The 19003-nt window shown below is 32.9% G+C and overlaps 1 protein-coding gene across 1 annotated transcript; it reads left to right on the top strand.

Moving 5' to 3' along the window:
* The first annotated feature begins 17112 nt into the window (after positions 1-17112).
* LOC131597435 (putative FBD-associated F-box protein At1g61330) lies at positions 17113-18298 on the top strand. Its single transcript, XM_058870137.1, has 3 exons — positions 17113-17475; positions 17615-17779; positions 17933-18298. Exons 1-3 carry the CDS (start codon positions 17113-17115, stop codon positions 18296-18298), a joined length of 894 nt encoding a protein of 297 aa, XP_058726120.1.
* The last annotated feature ends 705 nt before the right edge of the window (positions 18299-19003 follow it).

The raw sequence follows: 19003 nt of genomic DNA, 5'->3' as shown, positions 1-19003 counted from the left end.
AAAACCCTAATTTAAAACCCTAATTTGAAAACCTTAGGTTTAAAACCCTAACCAAAAATTTGCAACATGTTGATCATTGTCCATCCATGTTTATCTTTGTACATAAATTATTGATTTTAATCCATGTCATGTGCTTAATTATTAATCTTTGTCTTGTACATACTTGTTGATTTTATATCCATGTGATTTGTACTTGTTATTATTGGTTATCTAACCCAATGTTTAATTATCACATTAATCATTCATCATTCATATATGATTTGAATCCAAGGGTTTAGATACATCCATCTCTTGTCTATTAACACTCATTTGTTTGTTCTTGTACATACATGAGGTATTTATTGTTAATTGTTTAAGCTTGATGTTTTATCCAAAGGATGGGAATGATATTGTCTAAATTGTCAAGATACTTAAATTCTTTTCCAATCTCTTTTATTTTTGTGTTAAGTATTTTAAAGCTTTTCACTTGTTTATGGTTTAGTATTGTTAAAGCTTAGCCAAAACCCTTTTTTTTAAACCTTGGTGTTAAGAGATGAATTATTCCCGGTGAAAATTCTTTAACCCATTGACCTTGTATTTTAAAGCTTGGTCCTTCTTTGATTTGTTTTAAACTTGTTAAGTATTTTAAAGCTTAACCTTTTAACCTTGTTAGCTATTTTAAAGCCTAATCCCCTTTTAAAATGGTTAAGTATTTTAAAGCTTAACCTTTTAAACTTATTAGGTATTTTAAAGCCTAATCTTGTTAAGTATTTTAAAGCTTAACCATCTTTTAAAATTGTGAGTATTTTAAAGCTCACACCCAAAAAGATTTTTGGCCGCTTTGGCCCCCTTTTTTCTTTTTTTTAAAAAAAAAAAGAGGAACTACAGAAGCTCTGACTTCCCTATTGCACCTAAGGGGTATGTAGGCCTAAGATGCGATATCTTATCGAGCTCACTTTCAAAACTTCTCTTCTCATCCCCACCCTCTATTTCAAACAAGTTTTTCACATAGGATTTTCACAAAAAAGGTATTTATAAACAAAAGATAATAACACCAAAAACAAAGAGGTTTCCATGGAGTACCATGGATATGAGGGGTGCTTAAAACCTTCCCCTTGTATAACAAACCCTCCGTAGCCAGATCTCTGATAAGTTTATTAGTTTTGATTTTAAAAACTTCTGTGGGTTTTATTCGCTCTTTCACCCATTCCTTTTTGGAAATAATAAAGCGTTGTGGCGACTCTGATTAAAATGAGCTAAGTCTTCCCATGACTCTAGTCTCACCAAATTCATTGCTACAGAAAAGTGGCGACTCTGCTGGGGATACTGATCAAACTATTGGTGTATCTTTGGAAGGGTTGACCTAATCTTTGTTTTTCTTATTATCTTCTTTTTTTATTATCTTTATTTTAACTTCTTATGTTTGTCTTTTATCTTTCCTATGTGTATACTTGTTATTTTATTGGGTTGTATTGGGAAAGGGAGCCATGCCCCTTGTGGTGAGACAAATCCTAACCCGGATTTAGAGTGTACACTTATTATAGGAGACTGGTATAGTCATTTTGATCTCAAGGGAGTAGTCCCAAAGAAGTAAATTTGAGACCCATCGCTCAGTGGAGGCCTCTTTGGAAGTAACTTTGTTGACCATGTAGTTGGGAATACATCGTTGCATTCAACTAGGCTGTAGAAGCTGGGGACCTAGAAACCCTTAACCAATCTTGGCCATTAAGATGTAGTGTGGAAACTATGTCTGGATTCATTTTCAGAATAGTTGTTACACGAGGCTACGCTCAGATGAGGTTCTCTTGGATTTTGTTCAAATGAGTATGTTGATACAAAGTTTACAATCTCCAAGTTGAGCTGCTTGAGTCTGGGAAACAATAGAACCTTGATCTACAGGTACAAAATAACCATAGTACACACCTTTGGGATGGGTAGACCTTTGGCTCCATGCTCGTGACTTTGAAACCTCAAGCCCATGTTTTTGCTATGTTTGCATTCATTCATCCATGCATAAAAAACATAATATCTTTCAAGGAATTAAAAGAAACCTTTTGTTTTGTAAACATTATAGGGATGGAACTATTGGTCTTACCACCTCCTATCTCAAGTTACTCACAAGTCCGATTTAGGAATTATCTCATCACAGAGGAACCATCGAGCACCAAAAAGAAAAAGAAAAAGAAAAACAAACAAAGCATCCAACGATATATACAAATAAAACACACAGATAAAAAAAATAGGCTTAACACACTTAAAACTGGATCCCCAGTGAAGTTGCCATTTTTCTGTAGCGGAGAAAAGCTGAGATCGAAGCCCTTAGATTGACTTGACTCATTATTTCAGTGAAAGTCGCCACCGCACTTTATTGTTTCCAAAGGAAAAGGGAAAAGAATGAAATAAAACCCAACGTTTAAAACAAAAGGATGTATAATCAAAGGGATGTATTAAAAAGCACTAGGGGTGCTTAACCCGGGAGTTACAAGAAGATAAAAAAAGAAGGAAAAAAACAACCCCCCGGATGCAACGGGCCAACAACACCCACAATCACGTGTTGATTTGTAGAAAAAAAGAGGGTTTTAGGGTTTATGTGTGTGGAATATGTTGGTGTGTTGATACAGAAGAAAAGAAAGAGAGAGGGTAACTATGTTTCTGAAATGTTACGTTCCAGATCTATTTTCCCCCAATTCTATTAGAAAACTTACGAGGTTCAAATCACCTCGCAATAAAAAGAGACATTACACCTTGCGACGTGCATTCCACCCCGCATCTAATCTGTCTGACAAACTTACCTGGTACTCTATGCTATCATTAATTGCCAGATTTACTTTTTTTTCAAAATTTTCAAAAAAAACTTGCGGAGTGGCTTTCATCTCGCAACGTACAAAGACGTTTCAACTTGTGGGGTGTTTTTTACTTCGCAACATTTGTGTCAGTAAAAGCATCATATGGTCACCTGCCACCCTGACTTTTCAGTAAAAGCAATATTTTATCTTCCAACAACTTTTTTAAAACAATGTTGTGGGTTGTTTAACACCCTGCAACTTTTTTTTTCTTCTAAATTTTCAAACTTCCTTCCCTCCTTTGCGAGATGGAAAAACAGTAATATTTATTTTTCCAAAAAAACTGAGTTGCGAGGTGTTATGCATCCTGCAAGTGCAATAATTTGCGAGGTATTTTTCACCTGGCAAATCACCCAGCTAATCAGCAGTTTTCTTGTATTCCACTCACCTAAAAAAGGGTCTCGGATTGACACACCAATCCGACCACGGTAAACTACCATCCACTTTAAAAAGAGTCATAAATCATTCCCAAGAGATGAATTTAATTAACCCTATCCCATCAAAATCTTACAAAATAGTGTCTTTAAAAATGATTTCCTTCCTACACTTCCAAATAACCCAACAAAAAATCAACCCAAAGAACCAACCCATATCCAATCGATAAAAAGACTTTCAAGAGGTGTCTGATAAAGAGAGTCGCTCCAATATATTTCCAGCCGAAGAAGTGTCATCTAGATCAAGCCAAAGATACAACTTACTCCATCAAGCTCTAGCAATATCACAATGAAGTAAAAGGTGATCCAAATCCTCCTTAACACTGTAGCGGGGAAAATCTGAGATCGAAGCCATTAGATTGACTCAACTCATTATTTCAGTGAAATTCTCCACCGCGCTTTATTGTTTCCAAAGGAAAATAGAAAAGGACGAAATAAAACCCAAAGTTTAAAACAAAAAGAGATCTTAGGTACGAGTGTTGATTATACAAGGTGAAGGTTTTAAGAGCCCCTCATATCTGTGGTACTCCATAGGAACCTTTTTGAAAATCTGTGTTGTGTGTGTGCAAAAAGAAAGGTTTTAAAAAGAGATTGCAAACATAAGAAGATTTTGGAAAAATGGAGAAGATTTTGAAAATCTAAGAAGGGAGCAAGAGATGAAGAGGCTATCCTAGAGTATAAAATAAAAGCTAAGGAAAAGAACGGTCTAACCAAAATAAGAAGCCGACACTTGACATTAAGAGTCAAGGTAGATTTCCCATCCTTTGGACTACCAACACTAAACCAACGCATTACCACTTGGGGATCAAGATGAACTTAGTTATCTTTAGCACCACTTGCATTAAGCCTTTGGAAAATCACATAAAATTTCGACGAAAATTGGGCAGAGTAACGGCTGTGTATAGGCGAAATGCTTATCTCAATGCCTTGGAATTTACCATCAAGGACTTTCGAGGAAATACCTGCACACACAAATAGACAACAACCCAATGCCATACAGAATAACAGACAAAATAATGGCAGAATAATAGGGGTCCAGAAGTACAAAGTCCAACAAGTCCAAGTCTCCACATGCCCGGGATAGTAACCAATAGTCCATGGATCCTTAAATGTTTTTTATAATTTGAGTTGTTTATTAATGTTTTAGCACAAAAAATATAGTATGGTCCAAATGGACAAAAAAAAAATAGCGGAAACATAAAAAATGTCCAAATGAACAAAATGAAAATAGCGGAAACATAAACATGATAAATGATAAAATAAAGCATAAAGCGAGAAATAAAAAGAACAATATAATAAAGTGCGGAAATTAGAGTCAATTGTTAATTGTTAAAGATGACCATCTTGAAACTTGTCAAATATGTCACCCAAGTGTTAGTAATGAAGATCGATGGTGAGTGAAGGATGATCTCGGATTTAAATTTAATGAAAGTTTATCAGAAGCTTGATAAAATCATAGCGACTACACGATAAACTTCCATAAGTCTTAAATCGACCGCATACAATTCTCTGCCATATTGGATCTTTTTCGATTTAGGGACAATGTTACGCTATGTTAAGCAGATCGCCAAGTGACTTATGTAGAAGTCACCCTACAACGAGGCCAATCAACAATTTATGTGCTAATGCATGCGAGAGAAACGATATATAGATCGTTCTCCGAAAGCAATACCACACGAAAAGAAAATAAGTAGCGATCTCATCTTTATCAAGAATCCATAAGAATTCTCAAGATATTGAAGAGTTTCATCGATCAAAAGAAAAAGAAGATGAAGAAAGATGAAGATACATTAAAATAAAATCACTCAAACTATCATTAATATCATTCATCTAATATTATGGATTTGGTTCTTTCAAACCTATCAACATCCTAGATCCAATGATATTAATGAAGTAGAGGAAGAAGAGATACCAAAACAAGGTTAAAAAGGAAAAAAAAACACGTCCTGTCAGCGTGCAATCGATGGCACTAAGGGAGCAATTGATTGCACCTTCTTCAGTTCTCAAAATCTGCGTATTTTCAAAGCTATGCAATCGATTGCATGAAGAGAGAAATCGATTGTACCATGCAATTTTTTGAGAAAAAAGCAATCAAATGAAAAAAAAAAACTTATTTAAACATAAAATCAAACACCTTGTGATCTTGGATCAACTTGTGCACAAAAATACCATCAAATAGCATCAATGTAGCATCAAAGGTGCATCATACACAAACAACAATGGATCACATCTTGAAATATGGAATGGATCTAGAGATTTACCAATTCTTTCACAAACTTTGAATCTTCTTCAAGAACACAACACCAAAGCTTGAATCTACTCACAATTGATGAAGAGATAGTGTTTAGATGAAGGTTTAGCTCAAAGTTAGTGAGGTTCAAGGTGGAGCTCACTAACTTTTTTATGGAAGAAGAGAGCTTTTAGTGATTTGGGAAGGGATGAGGAGAGAAAATGCAAGAGTTTCTTTGGCTTTTCAAGCTTGTGACATGAAGAGGTAGAAGACTCTATTTATAGGATTTAGGCTTGGGATTAGTGGTGGTTTGGAGTTAGGCTTGGTAAATGAAATTAGATTTGGTAAATGAATTTGGAGCCAAAATTATGATCCAATGGTGTGTATGTCATCACATGGGAGTACATGATAAGATTGATCAAAATGATGTAGGGAATTGATTGTGCAATCTAGAACATTCATCCCACACATGAAAGTGGTGACACACTCCTCAAAAGCTGAAAATTGCCTTCATTTTTCCAATTTTGCATTGGTACAATCGATTGCTTCCTTAGTGCAATCGATTGCACTGCTCAAATCTGGTGCAAAAATAGTTGGTGCAATTGATTGCTCTCTTTGTGCAATCGATTGCACAGAAGACATAAGGAAAATCTAGTGCAAAACAAGTTGGTGCAACTGATTGCTCTTTTTGTGCAATCGATTGCTTGCTGCAAGATGTTGAAAAATGCCTTTTTTTGATGGATATTTTGACTTGGTACCTACAAAACACAAACATACAAAAGCAAAAGGCAATATTTTGGGTATTTTGGTTAGTATAACATATACAAACTAATAAACATTGGTGCTCGATGATTCCCCTTACAAATGAAGTGATCATAACACCAAAAACAGAGCTTTAAGATGAAACTCTTGATTGATGATTGAGGTACAAATGATGTATGATGTTAGGGTCAAAAATTGGGGTATGACAAACACCACAACACAAAGGGCATAATAACAAGTGCGGAGCTATTAAGACTCCACGTTTTGCCAACTCCGATTTCGTGGAAAGTCTATTCCAAATCAATCTCCAACCAAAAAGGTGAATTCTATTAGGAAACTTAGTCTTCCATAAACGAGGAAAATATGAAGAAAGAGGTTCCTCTAGCGGCGGTCTCGGAAAGTCACACAACATAATGGTATCATAAACATTACTTACTGTGAAAACGGAGGAATTTCGCCACCAAACGAAGGAATCTTCAAGCATGCGGCATGGCTGAATCGAAATGAGAAGGATCATTAAATTACTTTATTGCAACGCGGCTGCCCCGTCATCTGGACCACAAAAAATATCAATAGACCAAACCCAATTGTCACCATTCCATCTATCCATATCCGCCACCTTCGATCGAGGAGCATCCGTCAAAGAGAATAAATCCGGAAAGAGAGTTCCAAACTGTGTTGTTCCTAACTATCATACCCCAAAATTTGCCCACCATATTCAAATATTCAAATTATTTCAAAATTGGATTTTTTATAAAATTTTGAGGTCATTCACATTGACGTCTTGAGTTTTATAAATATTCAATTTAAAGTCTATTTTAAAATATAATAATTTACTCTTAATCTATTTATATTTTAATAAATAGCAAAATGTTTTCCCATGCTTCATATGCTTTCAATTGGCTTTTATTTCAAACAAATAATATAGTGCAATTGGTAAGAAGGTAAGGCTTGCAAGTACAAAGTCTCGGGTTCTAATCCTATCTAACACTTTTTTATTTGTTTCTAACTATAGTTTTAATTTTATTTTCATTTATATTAAAAAATAAAAAAAATCATTTTTTATCATTTTATTTTTAATTTTCGTATTAATTAAATAGGCATTTTTTAAAATACGCAATTTTAACTTTTTATGCATTTTTAGTCAAAAAAATCACCAAAAATCATAAAATATTCAAAAAATCCAAAAAAAGAAGTTTTTAATCTTATTTGTCCTATTTTTAGCACTTCTTATAACTTAGGGAACAAGTCAATCTTATTAAATTAATTTTGATTTGATTTTTTATTAGAATTAAAACAAATTGATTTTTGGGCTTTGATTTGGTCCATAGTTTTACTATAATTATTTTTCTTCTAACCTAATTCATGATGATAAATAGGACTAACAATTCTAACCCTTACTTCGACCCTCAAAATCGCAAATTCCTCTTTTTTTCTATTTTATTTGATTTAATTTCTATTTTCATATTTTCAAAAAAATCTAAAAAAAATTATAGTTTCGTGTTCTTATTTTATTTTATTTATAATCAGGTTTTTATATTTTTTTGATTTTATTTTAATCACTTTTCTATTTTTCCATTTGTTTTCTTAACCGTAACATTGCGTTGGTTTATGAATAGGTTTTCTATGGATTGACCAAGTGGATGGTACCCCAATTGCTTTTTTGGACAAAAACCTTTTGGTATTTGGCCAAATCAAGGTTATTCATATTTAGCCAAAAACCTTTTTGGTATTTGGCCAAATCAAGGTTATTCGTAATTTTGTCCATAATTTAATTTACTAAACCCCAATTCTTTTCTTGTGTTATTATTATTACTATTACTAATATTTTTATTCTTATTATTATCTTATTTTTGCAGGTACCTCCTTTGGCCAAAGGGGAGCAGTGTCAATTCTTCCTTACACTTATTTGTTTGCTTCATTGCCCTTGAAAACCTTGGTAAAATCTCTTTTTTTAACCATTAACCCTAAAATATATATAATAGGTAGATGTTGTCCATTTTCATGAATTAGGGTTAGGAGTTTACATTCTTTATTTTTAGGCTAATTAATTTATTTTTAGGCTAATAATTACTTTAGGCTAATTAATTTATTTTTAGGCTAATAATTATTTTTAGGCTAATTAATTTAATTTTAGGTTAACCTTCGAGATTTAGAATTTATCACCACAAATACCTCTAACCATCATTTTTTTAAACGCGCGAATTTATTTTCTCATCTCAAAAACTCCAATGATTGTCGAATGCTTTATTTAATTTCTGCTTTTATTTCTTTATTTATTTTATGCTATTTATTTGATTATTTATTTTTTGCCATTTAAATTCTAGAAAATGTGTATAGACTTGCAAGGTTTTTTTGTAATAGTTAGGTTTTTTATTTTTGCGCTCCATTCTTCCTCTATTATGTAACTGCCCCAAGGCCTTGTAATAGCGTAGGAACTTTTATTTTTGCCTTTATTTTATTTTAACTGCGTGGTTAGTAATTTAGGGAGTGAAAACCATGAATTGAATGTAGAATCACTAACTTATACAAGATAAAATATCCGAACTGAATCACTTGATTGTGGCACACACACTCCTTTAATAGTAACCCTTCTTATGCTGTCTGTTGCCTTTCGATTTAAACAGAATAGTCAAGTCCCTCTAATACGAGGATGCCTTAGAAAATTTTGCCCTCAGTTCATAATCATCATCAAAAGATCATAAGTCCCTTCGATGTTGCCTACAAATATATGATCTTGTCCCTCGAGGTTGCCTACGATTAATGATGATAGTCCCTTTCGATTGCTAAGGTATCCTTAATGGTTGCCTAAAATGACTATTATATCCTTCCCTAAAGACTACCTGCCCTCTTTATGGTAGGGACAGTCTTATGGCGAACGATAACCCTCGATGACCCTTTTCAAATCCGATGAAAGGACTACCTACCCTCCTTATGGTATGGATAGCCCTTTCAAACAAAAGTCTTAAAGAACAGAAAAATTAAACTTAGGGTAGATACTCTTAAATGCTTGCTCTTTTCAAATTCAAATCAAAAATACTTTTCCCACTCTTTTTTTTCAAATCAATTCAAAAAGACTACGCTTATTTTACAAGCTAAAGTCCTTATTCAAAACTTTACTATACACACACTACACTTTCTTTTCAAACAAACAAGTGAGCTAAGCAATTAAGAGCCCATGGATAACCATGGATGCAAAGGGTGCTTACACCTTCGCTTTGTATAACCTACCCCCCGAACTCAAAGTCTTTTCTAAGGTCTTTCCTGTTATTTTTGCCTTTCCAATTGGATAAAATAAAAGTCGGTGGCGACTCTTGCTATCCGCAACATTTTAAAAGTCAGTTCTCCCACCGTATTACACTAACCAAGCATCAAACCAAAATTCCATAAATAATCACATCCTAAGTTTGCAAGAAATAGAAGATTTTAACCAATTTGGCAACGAATCCAAATCCGCACAACCAATTGCAGAAAGGTCTCTCCACCAAGGCGAAACTTTATGGCAGGAATGAAAAGATGTATCTTTAAGCATTGCTCTTTGAATGTCACCATACCTGCAAGAAAAATTTTAGTCCATAAAGAGTTCTCCTTGTTCAAAATGCACCACTTCCACTTACTAAGAAGCGCAAAATTGAACTTCCCACAATGCTTTACACCAAGCCCCCCTTCTTGTTTTGGAAGACACACTTTATTTCATCTAATCCAACTAATCTTCTTCTTTTCCTCTTTGAAGGACCGTTGAATCAAAATGATCTCCTTAATAATGGTTTTCAGTGCCTTATAGAAAGAAAAGAAAAAATTGGAATACTATACAAAATAGAATTCAAGAGAATAACCCTCCTGCTAATCAAAAGTTGTCTATTACGCCATCTTCCAATTTGTATTCTTATTCTCAAAACTACCGGTCTCCAAACCGCACACCTTCTAGGATTGATACCAACCGAATCCCAAGAAAGACAAAAGACGACGAGCCAATCTCACAATTAAGAAAAGTAGACCCGAGTTGAATAAAATCCGAATCAAGATTCACACCAAAAATTCGACTTTTGTTCAAGTTAACAGGAAAATCGGATACAAGTTCAAAACCTCTAAGGATGGCCTTAAAAGTCCATAGATTGTTCCACGAGTCCTCCCCAATCAAAATAGTATCATCGGCAAATTGAAGGATCTCAAAATGATTATGATCATCTACACTAAAGCCTTTGAAATCCCCTAAAGAAGAAGCCACCTTCACCATACCCGTCAAGCCCTCCGCAACCAACAAGAAAAGTTAAGGAGAAATGGGATCTCCTTGACTTAACCCTCTAGAAACCAAAAATTCTCGAGTTGGACTACCATCAACAAGAACAGAAATAGAAGAGGCGAAAGATCTTCTAGCTACCATCTCCGTTAAATCCAACAAATTAGACCCCGACGCTAACACATCAAGATCATTCAACTCTTTTATGGCATTCTCCACCTCAAGATTCAAAAAGCCAAACACCTCCACATTCCACTTTCTTAACTTGCCCCTCAACTTAAGTTTTTCCTTGAAAGAAAAGATCGATTTTCCGCAAATCTCAAAAGCCCTCCAACTACTTTCTGCAAGAGCAAAAAAATCCTCATGTTTACTCTAACAATTGATGAATTTGAAGGGCTTAGGACCCCAATCGAAGGAACCAGTTTTATTCCAAATGTGACAATGGTCCGAAAGATCTCTAGAATCCACCACCTGACCCCCCACCTTCCAAGCCTCAATTAGACGATCCGAAAGCAAAAATCTATCTAGATGACTCATGGCTTTCTCGTCCAAGCTAAACCAAGTGAAATTCCTCCTAATAGGAGAAGGATCTATCACTTCAAAATTCTCAATAAAGGCATTAAATTCCTACATCTTACGCCTATTCACCAAAATATTCAAACTCTTCCATTCATACTCAACTCTAATTGCATTGATATCACCCCCCTTAGATCCATTCACCCGACGGAAACCTCCTTTTACAATCCTCCAACTCTCTCCATAGTCTTCTCTTCTTAACAAGATAACAAGAAGAATACACATTTACTATATAGACCAACAAATATTTCCAAACCCCACACACCCCCAAAAAACCTTCTCCCATAAAACTAAAGAGAGAAGAAAAACATCCCTTCTTCTAAAGCGTGATCAACCCTTCAGAGTTATCAATCGACGGTTTAAAAGACCACTCCACCTCCGTACCTCCCCACAACTCAAACACCAGTCGATCCTGCATATGAATTATCTTCGATTCCTGAAAGAGAAAAAATTCAAAACCTTCTTTCCGTAACAAACCACTAATTTGCTTCCTCTTGAGAGAACTCCCCAACCCTCTAACATTGTAAGATAGTAAATTCATGATTCACCTCCTGTATGCCCAACCTTCTTATTATTGCAGACCGTATCTCTGTTTTCCAAAGATTTTATCGCTTCAACCAAAGAATCCTTTGATACCCCTCCCTCCATACCATAAGTTGCGGCCCTATCCCATAATTTTGAAGCCACCTTCTCTCTCCCCTTAGCCCAAAACCTATTATTTCCTAGTTCCAGACTTGTATCAGAAATTTCACCATAAACCGAATCGACCAAAAAAACCGAACCGCCCACAGAAGAAGCTCTACCAGTCACAGAAACACCTCATTTTCTAATCACCAGATTCCTCTTAACACCCTCAGAACCAACTAATGAACCATTTCCCCCACTCAAAATCACAGACCTTCTAAGAGGAAGAAATGAACAATAATAGGAGAGGATGAAAACTCAGGTACCGGATCAACACCATTGCTGGAAGGGCATGATTCCGCGTCTGAGGATTTTAGTTGATTAAACCTCGTCTTCGATTGATAGCGGTCAGAAGGGAAAAAATAAATTGGGGCAAAAACTACATCTCCATCTGGCACTGAATCATTGCTTTCAAAAAGAGAGGAAACTCTGCTAGCTTTCTGCAAAAGATGTGGTTCAGTAACGTTTATCTCCAACTGGGTCCCACTATTATTGTTAGAATAACCCAAATTCCACAAGGCTGAGTCAAACCGACCTATTTCCACTGAGTCGACCCTACGTTTTGGGTCCTAAAGCCCGTATGTCCACCATGTTTAAAACATCCGCTCCACGTGGGAGTTGATCCACATTAATAGGGCCCACTACACCCTCCTGTGGTTTCTTGAAAATCGAATCTCACACAATATGTTTTAACTTCTGAAAATTTGATATGTTATTACAAATATCCCTGCAAGAAAAGCTGTTTTTTGGAACCTTATAAGCCAGTGTATCAGGAACAAACTCCACGCAAGATGTCACATCATTTTTTGCAGAAGGCACCGACAAGTCACCATCTCTAATTAAAACTTTTGCAGGTTCCAGCACATCCGTCGGCTCAACATCCTCAATCCACATCTCTATTCCTCCACCACCATCATCATCTTCAAAGCCATACTCCAATAAGTCAAATTTAAAATCATCACGGATAGACGCAATAATCCGAAGCGGTCCCTAAGAGTCTTCAAATATCTTCAACCTTACCATTGTACCATTAATCTTGAGGTAGAATAACTCCTCATTCCCCTCCGCACAACGAGTTATAATCATAACCCAAGCAACATCCGAACGCGGCTGTTTGAAAGTTTCATCATCGGAACGAATGAAAGTTCCCACAGTTTTAGAAATAAACTCAATGAACTTGTCATTCCAAAAATGAGCGGCTAAGCTAAACACTCTCTCCCAAGTGAAACTTTCGTTATCAAAGATATCTGGTTCCCATCGCTTCACCTCCAAAAACCATTTATTTAGCCATTGCGCCTCATTAATTACCAGGTTTTTTACCGCCCCTTCCTCCATATCCTCCAAACGACACAAGTTAGCTCCTAAAGCCGAGATCTTGACAACGAAAAAGCCTTACGTATCAAATATATCTTGGATATTATAAGCCATACCAACTCCAATGACCTTCCCAACAAAAGCTTTAGAGAATCTCTGCAAAACGGAAGAAGAGTCGAATTGAATTCCAAGCAAGGAGAATTAACCAAAGCTGGCACATCACGGTTTTGCAGTACTGCTGCAAAAGACCTAGTAGTGTCCTTTAAATTCCCATCAAATGAAGGAGTGAAACTAATGGACTTCTTCATCTTCACCTCTCTAGGAACTAACGACCTCGATACGCCACCATTAACCATCTTCCCTCTCTGGAAACAAGGAAGATTTACGAACAACTTCTGGTTATCAACAAAAATATTGTCGATTTTAATCGCCAACCGCTCCGCATCCATAAAATCAAAAAAGCAAACAAAACCAAACTTGTTTCCATGTTTGTTTCCCGTCCTTGGACCTATAACTTCATCCACCTCTCCATAATCTTCGAAATCTTGAATATATCCCTAGCACTATATCTTTTCGCGAAGGAAGTAAAGAAAAAAGATGCTATAGAGAGTTTAGGCCTCCCAAATGACCCACCAACGTGATCCCAACGTCTTCTCATCGTTTTCAGTCTCCAACTCTCCACTATCTTCCATCCATCCTCGACCAGTCTTTTCTCGAAAGAGAAAGTACTCCGGTCCCTACCTCCGTCCCGGCATCCAGCACACTCTTACTAGAATGTATCAAGAGAGTACTCTCTCTCTCTCTCTCTCTCTCTCCAATTCTTTCAACTTTATCTTCTATATCTTCTTGTGCTTCAATGTAGTCCTTCCGCTGTTAACTTCAACAATTATTATCCAGAGCTCTAGTTCGATTCATAGAGAAACACAAGTGTACGTGAGGTGTGTGCTTGATTTCGTTCCTAAAATTCACACTGAATTGAAGATCGAAATCAAAGAATCACAACCTTTGATTATTAGGATTTGGGAAACACGAGGGTTGGTGAGAACTAAGCAATTTGCACAAGAACGAAGATGAAAGGCAGAAACAATAGCTTGAACAAAAGCTTCCAGTATTCGACGAAAAGAAATGGAGTCAGTGGTCTATTCATATGCTATTTTCAAATAAAATTAGTAGATTGAAATATAAAATTAGTAGATTGAAATATATATAGAGAAACTTAGATTTAGGTATAAAAATAATTTTATCAATATATATTTTGTCGTTAATATTAATTTCTTAAAATATTTACAAAATATAGTGAAATCCGCTTAATATTCATGAATCTAAAAACAGCAATGCTATGTGTACACTAAAGTGTACACCTACACCGTATTGGTGTATGTACGGACGATACTGTTCATGTACGGACGGTACTATTCACCGTCCGTACATGAACAGTGCAATATTATATTAATATTTTTTTTTACGTTTTTTATTTATTTTTTAAAATATTCTTTTTTAAAAAAATATTTTTTTTATATTTTTAAAAAAAATATTTGACAATACCTACAGATTTACTTCCGGATTTACCTGCATTTGAAATTACCTGCGGATTTACCTAAATTTGTAGGTAAATTCGCAAGTAAATCCGCAGGTATTGTCAAATTCGTAGGTAAATACGCAAGTAAATCTGCAGGTATTGTCAAATCCGTAGGTAAATCCGCAGGTATTATCAAATCCGTAGGTAAATCGGAAATAAATCCGCAGGTATTGTCAAATATTTTTTTAAAAAACATAAAAAAAAAATATTTTTTTAAAAAATAATATTTAAAAAAAAATAATATAATATTGCACTGTTCATGTACGGATGATGAATAGTACTGTCCGTACATGAACAGTACCGTCCATACATACGGTGTAGGTGTACACTTTGGTGTACAAATAGCATTATTGATCTAAAAAACATTAGCTAAATAATAATAATAATAATAATAATAATAATAATAATAGTAATAATAATAATAATAATAATAATAATAATAATAATAATAATAATAATAATCTTGACGAAATAATGATGGTAAGATTTTTTTTTTCCTTCTCAAATCAGAAAAATTAATATTTTTCTAATAATTGATATTTCTACATGGTCTGGTCAACAATGTCAACCCAATTGAATGGTTGTTTTAATTAATTAATTATTTACTTATTATATAGATTAACTTATTCTTGTGTATTTTTTTACTTATTATTTGGATTAGTTTATTCTTGTGTATTTTTTATTAGAAATTGTTGTTTAAATAATATTAAAATACATTTTCATTTAAAGATTAAAATTGATATTTTTAATAATCTCAAATAAGGACAACTTTAGCTAATTTATCAATATATATTTTGTTAGTATTAATTTCTTAAAATATTTATAAAATATGGTGAAATCCGCTTAATATTCATGAATTTAGAAAACATTAGCTCAAAAAATAAATAAGAATCTTGACCAAATAATGATGGTAAGATTTTTATTTCCTTCTCAAACCAAAAAATTTAATATTTTTTTAATAATCAATATTTCTACATGGTTAACAATCTCAACCCAATTAAATGGTTGTTTTAATTAAATTATTTACATATTATTTGTATTAATTTATTCTTTTATATTTTTTTTACTTATTACTTGGATTAGTTTATTCTTGTGTATTTTTTATTAGAAATCCTTGTTTAAATTATAATTAAAATAAATTTTCATTTAAAGATTAAAATTAATATTTTCCATAATCTCAAATAAGCATAACTTTAGATAATTCATCAATATATATTTTATTGTTAATATTAATTTCTTAAAATATTTACAAAATATGGTGAAATCCGCTTAATATTAATGAATCTAGACAACATTAGCTAAAAAAAAAAAATCTTAACCAAATAATGATGGTAAGATTTTTATTTTCTTCTCAACAAAAAAAAATCAATATTTTTCCAATAATCAATATTTTTTTAATTAATCATGGTAAACAATGTCAACCTAATTAAATGGTTGTTTTAATTAATAAAATATTTACTTATTATTTGGATTAATTGATTCTTGTGTATTTTTTACTTATTATTTGGATTACTTTACTCTTGTGTATTTTTGGATTAGAAATTGTTGTTTAACTAATAATTAAAATACATTTTCATTTAAAGATTAAAATCAATATTTTTAATAATTTTAAATAAGCATAACTTTAACTAATTTATCAATATATATTTTGTTTCTAATATTAATTTCTTAAAAAATTACAAAATAGCGTGAAATCCACTTAATATTCATGAATCTAAAAAACATTAGGTAAAAAAAAATCTTGACCAAATAATGATGGTAAGATTTTTTATTTCCTTCTCAAACCAAAAAAAATTAATATTTTTTTTAATAATCAATATTTCTAGAATATTTCAAATAATTAAACACTTAAACACTATTTATAAGAAACACGATCTCTCATTTCTTCAATTTAATTCCGACCTATAAAATTCAACAATCCAAGATTGTTCATATTTCTTTTATCAATATTTTCTTTAATTTTATTATCAATGATCATTTTTGAAGATCCAAACCAATCTTCTAATTATCTTCCACCGGATATCATTCAATCTATTTTAGCTTTCTTGCCCATCAAAGATGCAGTTGTTACTTCATCATTTTTGTCCACTAGATACAAAAGATCTTGGTGTTATAATCGTTGTTTATTGTTTGGTATAGATTTTTATTTACGATACAATCAACTGAAACTGGCGACAATAGTTGATCATGTCTTCAATTCGCACGAAGGTGGTGAAATTAAAATATTTCAGCTACATATTAATCCTATTGGGATTGAAATTTTGCTTAGGAGATGGTTACAAATATGCATTAAAAAAGATTTAGAAAATCTTGAATTGCATTTTCACCAATCTTGTTTTACAATAGAATTTAGTGTTTTTAACGCGCTACAAAAGTTAAAAACACTAAAACTCGTTAATTGTGTGATTCAATTATCAACACTTCCATGTGGCTTACACTTTCTTCAAAAATTAAACCTATGTAACCTTGACATGACTGAAGACGTGTTTAACGTGTTGATTGAGAATTGTAAAATGATTAAAATTATTGATTTGATCCATTGCTCTAGGATTAAGAAATTGATCTTATTTGCTAAAGAGAATAAACATTTTAGAGAATTGACAATCGATGGATGCCAGGATTTAGAAGAGATTAGAATTGATTCACCAACTCTTCGCTCAATTTTTTACCATGGAAATGTTGTTGTAGTTCGAGTTGAACAAGGGATGCAATTGTATGAGGCTATCTTTTACTTTATAACTTCCAAAAACTACATGCAACCTACTCATCTTGAATCTCTAGTTAGTGATCTCTCTCATGTCTCAATTCTCACCACTACACATCTACTTATTGAGGTATATATTAATATTTGTTTGTTCTGTTCTAATTTTCAATTCCTTCTATATATTTTTTTTATTAATGTACGTACATATTATGCGTTCAATATATCAATCATTTTTATTAACTTGTGCCTTTATTCATATTTCTTTTTAGGGTTTGGTTGTAAGCCCTCGTGATACAAAATTTCGAGACACACAATATTTTTTTGTAAATCTGAAGGAACTTCATTTGTTTATGGATGGGGCAATATTTTGCAATCCATATGATATTACCATGTTTCTCAAAAAATGCCCATCCTTGGTAAAACTTTACATTGATGTGAGTAGTTTTAATTATTTTAAACTACTTTCTTGATAATAACTATTAATCATTGATTGATATGACCTTAAAATCTACAATGTAAGTGTAGTTTCACAAATGGAGTAATTTATGTTTTTCTGTATTGAGCTTGAATTTAAATTATATGTGCAGCTAAACGAATACCAACTTGACCTTAGAATGTATTGGGAAATGCATCAGAAACATCTGCTTGACAACTGGATTCACAAATTTTCTTGTCTCAAAGATGTTGTGTTGAGAAGTTTTAAGTTTCTCCCATCGAAACTTGAGTTAGTAAAGATTATTTTACAAAGAGCAACAATTTTGGAGAGTTTGGTTTTTCTTCCTCCAAAAACTATAGGTTGTAACTTGTTAAAAAGACAAGATGCACTAAAATATGAAAAACTTTTTGGTTCATGGAGAGCATCAACAAGAGCCATAATAAAGTTGGATGAAAATTATGTTGAGAATACCTTACATAATCCTACCTATTCAAAATGCTGGCTAGATGCAAGATGAGTTTGTAACTGGACTTGAGTATGGATGTGTTTGTATTTTTGGAATATGTGTATTTTTCATGGTGTAGTAATAATATTATAATGTCATTATTTCATTTTTTATTGTTTGTCAATTTTCAATTATATGGCCCTGTTTCTTATATGTTGTTTGTTTTATATAACCGATACATTTATATTATAACGTTAAAATTTATTGTGTTTTCTCATCAGTTATAATTTGTTAAACTTTTTTTATGTATCAATATTTTCCCCGTTTTGAGACTACAGCAATGAAACTTAAGGTTGAATGATTTAGAGTGCCTTAAAACTTATTTGTAAAAGGGAAAGTAATATATTAATTGATGCACTCATATATTAATATATGATTGGTACAAGTTACCGTTGTTCTGTTTCAACTTTAATTAGAATTTTTGTGTTGTAAGGGTTGCACTCTTATTTTTAGTGTAATTTTTTATATCATTTGCTTATTGAAAAAAATATATTATATTTGTAATATATTAATTGATGCACTCATATATAATATTTTTTAAACCAACATGAGCTCAAATGGATTATGAAATTCGGATTAAATCATATATATCACTCTTGATTAAAAAAAATCATTTATCATGTTTTATTTACTTTTAGATTCTAATATTTGTTAAAAAGGAAAAAATTAAGGGGCAGTTCAACAATAGTAAATGAGAAACTTAAAAATCTATGCATG

Source organism: Vicia villosa, linkage group LG1 (genome assembly GCF_029867415.1).
Source record: "Vicia villosa cultivar HV-30 ecotype Madison, WI linkage group LG1, Vvil1.0, whole genome shotgun sequence".
Classification (NCBI taxonomy): Eukaryota; Viridiplantae; Streptophyta; class Magnoliopsida; order Fabales; family Fabaceae; genus Vicia; species Vicia villosa.
This window is presented reverse-complemented; position numbering and strand designations above follow the sequence as displayed.